Below are 12,200 nucleotides of genomic sequence, written 5' to 3'. Positions count from 1 at the left end.
CTTTAACTTCATGTAGATAGGAGACCATTGAACTTTACTGGGATTTTATAAATGTTCAACTGTGTATTCATAAATTCCATTTTAGATGGTGCATTCTGAGATCTGCTACTCAAAGAATGTTTTGACTAATTACTGTGCACTTAGCAGTGTTTCTTGTAGTTTGACCAGACTCTACCTCGTGCACAAAGTCAGTTTTTCTATAATCAGTCCTTTTTCCATTTTGTGTGGCATTCACACAGTGCCATGAGTAGACAGTTTCCTCACTTGGATGGATTGACTCAGACTCATGCTCCACTGATACACATGCATATCCTAAGCATTTAGTCTGTCTTCATGCATGTTGTCCATGTACTTTGGACTATAATTATTATCTACCATGAATCATTTTATGTACCTGCTATAACAAATTCAGATTGCACATACCTGAAATAAGAGGGAGGGAAGAAAAAATCGCTGATACACCAAGGAAGCGCAAAGCGGTTTCTCAGAAATCCCAAGGAGCACTGGTTTAGTCTGCTGCCTCAAGATTGCAACTGTGAGTTTCTTGGATTAAAGCATTTGAGAACTAAGTATTCTCAAGTTAATACTTCAGAAGTTAATGTCTTTATTCCTACTCTATTAATTGGTTATAAAATAATTATTGATAATTCAGTATATGTTGTCTTTAAATCTTTCTTAAAGACATTCTTATATTATACTCAAATTTTTAAAAGTTTTAGAGTATTGGAATAATCTAAGACAACAAAGATATTTGGATAAGCTTCAGTAATATATATTGGCTTTTGCAGAGGTCAAACTATTGTATCCTTATTTACTCTATAGTTTTTTTTTCTCTACAATTTAAATTTACTGGGAATTATGCCAAAATTAAAATGATCAGCTTTTAAAATTAAAATTTCACACCTTTTATTTTTATTTTATGTGCATTGGTGTTTTGCAGGTATGTATGTCTATATCAGGGTGTTGGGTCCCCTGGAACTGGAATTACGGACAGTTGTTAGCTGCCGTATGGGTGCTGAGAGTAGAACCTGGGTCTTCTGGAAGAGCAGCCAGTGCTCTTAATTGCTGAGCCATCTCTCCAGCCCCATTAAAACTGCATATTACGTGGGAAAAAATAAAAACTATTTTCTCTCCCTTCTCATTCTATACATTTTTATACATTTTCTACTAAAGGGAATACAGTGGACAACATCATGAATTTATAACTGCATCCTTAATTATAGCTCAACTATGTTATTTCTTTAAAATTGCATATCTGTCTATCCACCCCCATCCACTCCTCATGGGGATCTAACGTTCAGATTCAGGGTTCCACTGTGTTGTCACTTATCCCATCCTTTTAGTGTTCTCCAGTCAGTGACATTATTTCAGTCCTTCTTGTCCTTGTCATTTTTAAAGAGGAGCAATCAAATATTTTGTATAATTTCCCTCAATATGGGCTTGTTGGTTTTCTCTTAGTAAGATTCAAGTTCTACATTTATAGCAAGAATATGAAAGAAGTGATGTGCCTTTTGCTGAACCTGGTTGAGGTGGAGTTTACTGCTTCAAGTTTCTCCATTGTGAAGTTGGGTTTTCCCTTTTATAATTAGTAAATATTATAGTTCTATGGGACATAATGAAATGGTAGTTAATGTTTTGTTATTAAACTTGTTTCAACTTTGGAAATGGAAATGAAATGTTAGGAAAATAAATGCAAAACAAGTAATTACACCTGTAATTACATTATTAAATCTTATGACTTAAAGGATGTTGTTCCTCCTCTTACAATAATAAAAATGTGGAACAAACTGAATACACACGACATTAGAATAGAGCTGACAACTAGCTCAAGACCGAAGAAGACCTGTGCTGTAAGGGAAAGGCAGCAGTAAGCACTAGAGGACCTGGACTACCTGGGTTTTAGCCCATAAAGTATGTGGGAGATTGCTGATGTCCAATGTGGGCAGGTAAGAGTGGGAGAGCAAATGTAGGGGAAGCTTTTGTTCAGAGGCTCTATTTGGCAAGATACTGATTTCTCCTGGAGCACTGTTGGAGGGGAAACAACACTTGCCATGGGGATGATAGGGAGGTTCTCTATCTTCTTTTGGTAAACAAAACACATTTTCAGGAAAAGGATATATAATTTTTAAAACTCATCTGATGGTGGGAGGGAGGCACAAAGCCGAATGGAGGGAAGAGTTAGATGCTGGAAGAAAGACAGAATGCTTCACAGGCCCAGGCTGCTGAGACCAACACTATAAGCATAATCACAGTAACCACCGTGAACACCTAGCATAACCAAGGCCAACCACCGCATGCATAGTAAACGTAGAGATTCATCAGGCTCAGAAAGCATAAAGACAGACATTGAGAAGAGGCATCTGGTCTACCTGAATGGAAGTTTTGTTTAGAGAATTTGGTGCCTATGGTGCACCGAGAACCAAAAGAGTTACAGCAAATGAGGCAGGCTATTCATAAAATCAGTAGAACCTGAGCCAAGGAAAGTCTGCTTAGTTCTGAGCATTGAAATATGTTCATCTTGTTTGTTGAGGTACCGAAGATATTCAGACATCAGTAAACTATGATACACAGGAGAAAGCAGAAATATGAGAGACAGTAGCAGAAGCAGATGCAGTTAAGATGCACATGCTGCTGAACAAGCTGAGGAAGAATTCTAAACAATTGATTAGCACATTTAAAATCTGTTTTCTCTCTGGTGCCCAACGTATTATAACAAAATATGTCAGCTTAAAATACTGATAAGTTTCTTGGAGACTTTGCTGTTTGAAGATATTTTGAGCCCAAACATTAATCTTGTAACATATCTTTTTTGTTTATATTGAGATAAAAAGTTTAATTTTTAAAAGCTTCAACAAAAGTTTGCCTTTATAAAACTTGTTTTGCATGGTGGTATCTAGGATTTAAAATGTACTCAGAAGAAGGTTTTTTTTTTTTAAACTTCAGCCCCTCCCTACCTCTCTCCCTGCATCCTTCCTTCCCATCCCACCCCTGCGTGTGTGTGTGTGTGTGTGTGTGTGTGTGTGTGTGTGTGTGTGTGTAGCTTTGGTCTTTGGTAAGTTAACCTTTCTCTCCTGACAGTTTACTGTAAGCATCAAGAAGAAGCCAATGCCCTCAGCATTTAATTGGCCCCTGGCTTTGATAACAATTAGCAACACTAAGTAGGTGAGAAGTCAGTGTCTCTTTATGATCTAATCTTAGGTGTGATATGTCTGATTTAGCCCTAATAATAGTAACAGATCATGATTAGTGCTGGGGTAGAGGGATTATATTTAAAGAGATTATATTTAAAGAGTCAAATTTATCATAGTAACATTTTAAAAATACATTTCAGTGTATTTAATGTAGATCCCTTTATGTTTCTTATAAAATAATGTCACCTGCATTTCTGTCTGGTCTGTATGTATTTTCTTTTCTTCCATGAACCTCTAGTCACCTTCCAATAGACAGTTATAGTTGACAATCTTGCCTTGTTCCAGAAGAACAAGGACAGAAACAAATGGTTCTTTTAGATTATCTTTATAGGTGGATAGCTATAAGGAATTTTTAAGGTGTTTTTTTCTTGGAGGGGAGGAACAATTACTTTAGTCCTAGGTTACTGAGATTTTTCATTATGGCAGGTTGGCTTTAACAATTGTCTTTCCTATCCTCACAGATTAGCATGTAAAGTTTCATATTTGTTTATGTGGGTTAGTTTATGACACACATCTATGTATGCATGCCATGTGAGTGTAGGTACTAATAGGGGCCAAAAGAAGGCATTGGATCTCCAGGAGCTAAAACAGTAGTTCTCAACCTTCCAGTGCTGTGACAATTTAATGCAGTTCCTCATCCCCAACCATAAAATTATTTTGTTGCTATTTTTAATATGTTGCTAAAATTATAACTATAATTTTATAAGTCATAATGTAAGTATCTGATTTGAAAGATACCTGATATGTGAACCCCAAAGGGGCAGTGACTCACGGGTTGTGAACCACTGACCTAGAGTCTCAATTGTGAGCTACTTGACGTAGGTGCTGGGAACTGAAGTAGGGTCTTCTGAAAGAGCAGCAAGCACTTTTAACTGCTGAGCCCTTACCAAGCCCTACAAGCCCCTCCCCTCCCCCTCCCCTTCCACACCCCCATTATCCCCCTTTTTTCCCTCCCAAATATTCCCCTGCTCGGGGGGGTAGTTCCACCTTGACAAGACCCAGGGCTTTTCCTTCCCCTGGTGCCCCAACAAGGCTATTCTCTGATACATATGCAGTCGGAGCCCAGGGTCAGTCCATGTATAGTCTTTGGGTAGTGGTTTAGTGCCTGGAAGCTCTGGTTGCATGGCCTTGTTGTCTTTGTGCTTCTTTAATCTAATTTTTTTTTGAAATTTTCATATAGGCATACTGTGTTTTCATCATCCACCTTTTAACTTCTCCTATATCCCCCATTCACTCTCATTTTCATGATCTTTTCTTTATTAATGTTAAACATTGTGGGCCTGTGTATTGGAGGCTTTCCATGGAGATCTCTGGCTCCGCCAGGTGCAAGGGTTCAGGCCAAGGGGAGAGAACTCGAGCAGAGATGGGGAATTGCCTCTGCCACCTCCACTGGTGGTGCTGCTCCACCTGTGTCGCCACCACTGCTGCTTCAGTTGCTCCAAGATGTCAGCTGGACTGAGCCAGCAGGATGCTGACTAGCCAGCAAAGGGTGCCCAGGAGCTTCTGGCTGCGATTTTGGGAGAGCAGATCTCTTCCCCAAGTTGCAGTGTTACAGTTCTTATGGCAGAAGCTCTCGGATGTAATTCTTGCACATCTCTAGTCCTTCTGGATAGGATTCGTATATACAGTTTTGGTGTGGGTCAGGGTCTGACAGGAGGTACTTCCTATTGGCTTGATCTGAGTGCTTGGGAATACCTTATCTACATGTGGGCGGGCTTGGGTGCTGCTCCTATGTGACTGATGGTCACAAACCTCTGTACAGGGGGCTGTGGGGGGCTGTAGCTACATGATGGGTCTGGTATCCTGGGAGTTTAAGGAAATGTTTACCGTCCCTTACAGTTGCTGGGGTTTCAAACCTCAGTTCACCTGGGAACAAGGATGCCTTTTACAGCCTGCTGCCCCACAATACATAATGTTATACATATGTGCATGCATACATACAAATATACACATGCATTTGGATTCATTTAGGGTTGCCTATATATTTGTTTAAGACTGGCCACTTGGGATCAGATAATTTATTACCCCTGCTTCCTTCTTGAGTCCATTTACTTGAATATGTTTTTCATCCTTTTACTCTAAGGTGATGTCTATTCTTGATGGTAAGGTGTGTTTCTTAGATGCAGTAGAGGATGGATCTTGTTTTGGAATCTAGTCTTTTACTGAGGAATTGAGACCCTTTATATTGAGAATTATCAAAGAGCAGTGTTTCTTGACTTCCATTATTTTGTTGTGTTGCATGCCCCTCACCTGATTTGCTTGTCCGCTCTTGTTTCCAGTGTTTTCTTGGGTGTGGTTAACCTCTTTAGGTTGAAGTTTTCCCTCTAGTGCCTTCTGTGGTGCTGTATTTGTATAAACATATTAAACATGTACAAATTGTTTGGTTTTATTGTAGAATGTCTTTTTTTTCTATTGTGATTGAAAGTTTTGCTGGTTATAGAGGTCTGGGTTGGCACCTATGATCTCTTAAAATTCTTGATCTTAGAGCATAAGCCATTGGTGTGTTTTGTTCAGGAAATTTTCCCCAGTGCCCATGTGATCGAGACTCTTCCCCACTTTTTCTATTAGTTTGAGTGTATCTGGTTTGATGTGGAGGTCCTTGATCCACTTGGACTTAAGCTTTGTACCGATTGATAAGAATAGATTGATTTGCCTTCTTCTACATGCTGACCTCCAGTTGAACCAGCACCATTTGTTGAAAATGTTATCTTTTTTCCATTGATGGTTTTAGGTCCTTTGCCAAAGATCAAGTGACCATAGGTGTGTGGGTTCATTTCTGGGTCTTCAATTCTATTCCACTGACCTACCTGCCTGTCTCTGTAACAATACCACCCAGTTTTTATCACTCATGCTCTATAATACAGCTTGAGGTCAGGGATGGTGATTCCCCTAGAAGTTCTTTTATTGTTGAGTATAGTTTTCACTATTTTGGGTTTTTTGTTATTCCAAATGAGTTTTCAAATTTCTCTTTCTAACTCTATGAAGAATTGAGTTGTAATTTTGATGGGGATTGCATTGAATCTGTAGATTGCTTTTGGCAAAATGGCTATTTTTTCTATATTAATCCTGCCAATCCATGAGCATGGGAGGTCTTTCCATCTTCTGAGATCTTCCTCAATTTCTTTCTTCAGAAACTTGAAGTTCTTGTCATACAGATCTTTCACTTGCTTTGTTAAAGTCACACCAAGATATTTTATGTTATTTGGGACTATTGTGAAGGGTGTCATTTCACTAATTTCTTTCTCAGCCTGATTATCCTTTGAGTAGAGGAAGGCTACTGATTTGTTTGAGTTAATTTTATACCCCGACACTTTGCTGAAGTTGTTTATCAGGTTTAGTAGTTCTCTGGTGTAACTTTTGGGTTCATTTAAGTATACTCTCATATCATCTGCAAATAGTGATATTTTGATTTTTTTCCCTTCTAATTTGTATCCCTTTGACCTCCTTTCATTGTCTGATTGCTCTGGCTAGGACTCAGAGTACTGTATTGAATAAGTAGGGAGAGAGTGGGCAGCCTTGTCTAGTCCCTGATTTTAGTCAGATTGCTTCAAGTTTCTCTCCATTTAGTTTAATATTAGCTATTTCTTTAGTGATTCTATTTCCACCTTCATTTCTTAGTGTTTTCATCATTTCTTTCCATTGTTTGTTTTTGTTTTCATAGACTTCATTACAAGGTTTATTAATAACCCTGTATGGTTCTTGAACATATTCATCATTCCTGTTTTAAAGTCCTTGTGCTTCAGCTGCGTTGCATTTCTCTGGGACTAGTGTAGTAGGGTCACCAGATTCGTTCTAGTAGAGGCACATGGTCTTGGTTGTTGTGTTTTTGCACTAGTGTGTAGCATCTGGGGTTAGGCTGATTGAGGTGTTTCCAAGTATTTGGCTTAGGTAGTGTTACTGTTATGGTGAAACACTGCAACAAAAGGCCTGGGGAGGAGAGGGTTTATTTGATTTATACTTCCACATCATTGTTCATAATTGAAGGAAGTCAGGACAGGAACTCAAACTAGGGAGGAACTTGAAAGCAGAAGCTGATACAGAAGCCCTGGAGGAGTGCTGCTTGTTGGCTTGCTCATCATGGCTTGCTCAGCCCACTTTCTTACATGACCCCAGGACCGTTTTATAGAAGCTCAGGGAAGGCATCACCCACAATGCACTGAGGTCTCTGGCATCAACCACTAATAAAGAAAATGCCCTATAGCTGGATCTTCTGGAAGCAGTTTTCAATTGAAGTTCTCTCCTTTCACATAACTCTAGTTAAGTTTACATAATACTAGCCAGCACAGGGTTGATATCTTGTTCTTGTCTTTGATGGATGGGTGTTCCTTTCCTTGTTTTTCTTGCCTTCTCTTGATCTTAGGAAAGTGTAGTGGCTGTGTTGCCTGATAGAGAGTGCTACTTCAAGTCAGTGGGTGGCTTAGAGGTATAGGTGTGGGCTAGGTTAAAATGACTTCAGGAAAGAGTAGAGGGGATCCTATCCACACCAAGAGTGGGTTCCAGGAAGTTGGAGGCTCCTATTAAATTGTAGTGAGGTAGAGGATAATCTGGAAAGATGGGGATTAAGGGTCTAGTGGGATCTTGACTCTGAACCAAGAATTGGAGTTGACATGTGAAGGTGAGTACCTGTAAGCAAGTTGATATTGGTCTGAGGGTGAACATGGAGAGATTATAATGGAGAACAGGAAGGATGGTGTAAATCATCTACCTGAGTCCCTGCCTGTTGTGGTCAAAGCCATATATTTCTCTGGAATTAATATAAATTTATAGACATAAATTTATATTAAAATATTAATACATGTGACTGTGAAGGATGTTTTCATCACTGAGACATCATGACCATGGCAATTATTATTATTGTTGTTGTTGTTTAATATTTTTTTACAGTCCAGTCATTATACCCCTTCCCAGTCTACCTCCCACAGTTCCTTATTCTATTTCTCCTCCCCCATCTCCAAGAGGATGTCCCCACTCGCCCACCCTAACCCCACCTGACCTTCTCCCTCCCTGGGGCCGTAAGTCTTTCAAGTGTTACATGCTTCCTTTCTCACTGAAGCCAGACCAGGCAGTCCTCTGAAGTGTATGGGTCGGGGGGCCTCACATCAGTTGGTGTATGCTGCCTGGGGGTGTCTGAGAGATCTCAGAGGTCCAGGTTAGTTGAAACTGCTGGTCTTCCTATGGGATCGCCCTACTCCTCAGCTTCTTCCAACCTTTAATTCAACTACAGGGGTCCCCAGCTTCTGTCCATTGGTTGGGTATTAAGTATCTGCATCTAACTCATCTGCTTGTTGGGCCTCTCAGAGGGCAGCCATGCTAGGCTCCTGTCTGTAAGCACACCATAGCATCAATAATAGTGTCAGGCCTTGGAGCCTCCCCTTGAGATGGATCCCAATTTGGGCCAGTCACTGGACTCCCTTTCTCTCAATCTCTTCTCCATTTTTGTCCCTGCAGTTCTTTTAGACAGGGATAATTCTGGGTCAGAGTTTTTGACTGTGGGATGGCAACCCCATCCCTCCACTTGATACTCTTTCTTTCTACTGGAAGTGGACTCTACAAGTTCCCTCTCCCCACTGTTGGGCATTTCATCTAAGGTCCCTCCCTCTGAGTCCCGAGTGTCTCTCATCTCCCAGGTCTCTGGTACATTCTAGAGGGTTCCCCTACCTCCTACCTCCCGAGGTTGCCTGTTTCCATTCTTTCTGCTGGCCCTCAGGGATTCAGTCCTATTCCCCCCGCCCCCAATACCTGATCATGTTCCACCCTTCTCCTCCCAGTCCCTCTCCCACGCAGATCCCTCTCTCACTCTGCCCCCATGCTTTCTTCTCCCTCCTAAGTGGGATTGAGGCTTCCTCACTTGGGCCCTTTGGCTTGTTAACCTTCTTGAGTGCTGTGGATTATTTTTTAAAGGTTTTTCTAAGTCTTTTTTTTAACTTATTTGTTCTTTATATATATTAAATTCTGACCATACTTTTCTGTACCTCTCCCAGTTCTTCCTGCCCCCAGATCCATTCTTCCTGTTTCCAGATGGAAACTCTTAGAAAACATTTCACTGGGAGCTTACTTACAGTTTTAGAGGTTTGGTCCATTTTCATCTTCATGGTGGCAGCATGGCAGCATACATGGCACTGGAGCAGTAGCAGTAAGGCCACACCTCCTAATTCTTCTTAGTGCCATTCCCTGATGACCAAGAATTCAAATATATAGGCCTGTGGGGGCCATTCTTATTCAAACCACCACAGGGGGCTTTTGATATTAAAACATAAGATCATCTTACAGAGAAATGTGAACTATGCAAATAATATTTAAAGTAAAATATAAGATTTCAAGAGGAATTCATTCCTTTTGGCACCATTGCTAGAAGTGCCATCTCTAAGTGTCTTTTCATGTTAAGTAAGAGGAGAGTTTATGGGCATTTTGGGGAAGTCTCCTGAAGAGTCAATAATTGATGGTGGTGGTAATTTTTTTTTATGTATAAGCTATTGTTTTCCTTCCCAAGAATTAATAAGGCAGCACTGGGCTTGAGCTCACCGGCAGTTTCTGTCCTTGTGGTGCCAGTGTAGCTGTTCCCTTCACCAGATTATCCCTTTGTTGACTGACCTACTCTCTGCTCTGTGCGAGATGGGGGCTGGGATCTTTTATTGTTACTTTGTGCTGTGGCATTGCTTCAACAAAAAATGTAGACTTCGATTCCAAATGTTTTCTTGTCATATCTTTTAAAATTTGGAGCATAAATGTTGCAAAGTTGAGGAAGAGTGTCTTATGAGAGAGTAAACTAAAAACCGTAGAGCCTCCTAAGAGCCCTGTGTGCCTTTGAGGAAGTGTGCAGTTTCATGGGCTGCAGCTTTAGGCATGTGGCTTTATTCTGAGGGACTTTTTCTTTTTTCATTTTCTTTGTTTTTTGGTATTTCTTTTTAGAGTAAGTGAAGAAAAGGAGGTGACAGAGGAGCGACTGAAAACTGAGCAGGAGTCCTTTGAGAAGAAGATCCGGCAGTTGGAGGAACAGAATGAACTGATCATCAAAGAAAGGGAAGATATCCTTTTGAAAGTTTCTGTTATTTTATAGTCAGCAGATGTGACTCTTGTATGAAGAAATTAAAATCCAGAGAAATAATACATGTTATACTTTCAATAGAGAATACATCTGCATGTGCTGCCGTCTAGGCATTCAGAAAGATATTAGTAGCATGTGGTATTTCTTCCTTTGTACTTGATAAGGCCACCTAGCTTCTCTGCACGCTAGTTACTATGCAGATTTGTCAACTAAAACATGATAAGAAGTCTAGGCACCACCGTAAGATGTTGGATCTTTATTAAGTCCTGTCCCACTGTAGTAATGGAGTCTTAGCCTCCTTATCGTTATATTTCTTATAGATAAAGCTTAAATAGTTCATAGATATGTTGCTTTGCTGTAGACACTAGAATGAAAGAGAAATTTAGAAGTTACAACAGCAGCTTACAGAATATGTAGGTGTTGTAGCTGATAAACACTTATATCAGCATAAAACCAACAGTGTCACAGAGCAGAGAGCTTTGTACTTTAGAGTTAGAAAGGTGTGTGTGCAGAGCCACTAAACCAACGTGACCTGTAGCCACTCTGGGTCTGGACTGTGGTTTTTGTTTTTTGTTTTTTTCTAAGAGACTTTCTAAACCAGGTGACTTAGGGACATTCTGATAATAACAAGAAGACATTGTTCTGCATTACACTTTGTAGGAGTTCTGCAATTCTGAAGTGGACTTTAGGAAAATCATTTATTTTGATGTGTCCATAGAGAGATTTACTGCTTGTAAATTTGTATATAAATAACCTGAGAATTTAAAATGAACTTGAAACAAAAAAAAAAAAAGAAAGGTGTGTGTGTATGTATTTATATATATATTCATATATATATGTGTGTGTGTATTTATATATATTCATATATGTGTGTGTATTTATATATATATTAATATATATGTGTATGTGTGTTTATGTATGTGTACTTATATATATATTCATATATGTGTGTGTCTGTATTTATATATATATGTGTGTGTGTTTATGTGCATATGTACATGTACACATATATGTACATAGTGCATTTTATGAAAATAAAGTAAAAACATTTTTAAGATTTACTTTTTGTTTAAATCTTGCGTATCTGCAGTGGGGCTTTGTGTAAGGGCAGAGCCCATGGAGGACAGAGAAAGGATCCCTTGGAGCCGGAGTTACAGTTGTTTTCTAGCCATCCCCAATGGTGCTGAGTGCCTCTGAAAGAGCAGTAAGTGCTCCTATGTGATCTCCTTGCTCTTCTCGATGAGGCAGTGGGAGCAGAAAGGACAAGGGAGTGGGTAGGGTTGGAAGCCCTGTGAGTACATAATGTGAATGACCATACCTGGACCAGCTATCAGGACACAGATCAACTTCACTTAGGTAGTTCAAGGCGTATAAAGTTTTGGAGGACTGAGGGTAGGAACATCTAGGATGGGCAGAGGGCATTGGTTGAGGGCTTAAGGTACCAAAAATGCTTCATTAGCATGAGGAAGCACGTTACGAATCTCAGGTGCTGGCTAAACAGGTTCTTATCAGGAGAAAGGAAGTTGATCCTATAATCTAATTGAGGCTATGGGACACTCCTCAGGTAGAGATGTGTAGGGGCTTAGAATTCTCCAGACAAGGTCAGAGAATGAGAAGCCCTGCCGATGAAGGGAGTCTCCCATAGTGAGCTGATCCCAGAGGCTATCCAAGTCATGGTGGACTTGGACCTTAGTTACCAGAAATTTTCCATACTCCTAAGTATTGAATCATTGCTGTAGGCACTATAGAAAGATATTTAAATTTAAAAGTTTTTTCTTAGAAGGACATATGAATTAAAATAACTATATATAACATAGATGAGAAACAGCTAAACAGAGTGTGATGGATCTGCCAGCAAAACTAGTGTGTGAATGCTTGAAAGAACCATCGTCCTTATTGGCAGTACATTACTAACTTGGTGTAGTTATTATCTCAGAGATCCTGCAAACAATAGACATAGTTTT

At 39.8% G+C, this 12,200-nt stretch overlaps 1 protein-coding gene across 2 annotated transcripts in view; it reads left to right on the top strand.

Moving 5' to 3' along the window:
• Kiaa1328 (KIAA1328 ortholog) overlaps positions 1–12,200 on the top strand; it is a 287,235-nt gene that overhangs the window by 20,343 nt on the left and 254,692 nt on the right. For both annotated transcript variants that reach the window (XM_032885880.1, XM_032885881.1), the window contains one exon: positions 10,101–10,216. In XM_032885880.1, coding sequence (XP_032741771.1) covers positions 10,101–10,216 — 116 coding nt within the window. The remainder of the gene's footprint in view (positions 1–10,100; positions 10,217–12,200) is intronic.

The sequence above is a fragment of the Rattus rattus genome, chromosome 15, assembly GCF_011064425.1.
Source record: "Rattus rattus isolate New Zealand chromosome 15, Rrattus_CSIRO_v1, whole genome shotgun sequence".
Taxonomy (NCBI): domain Eukaryota; kingdom Metazoa; phylum Chordata; class Mammalia; order Rodentia; family Muridae; genus Rattus; species Rattus rattus.
The sequence above is the reverse complement of the archived record's forward strand: the minus strand, read 5'-3'. Positions and strand labels throughout refer to the sequence as shown.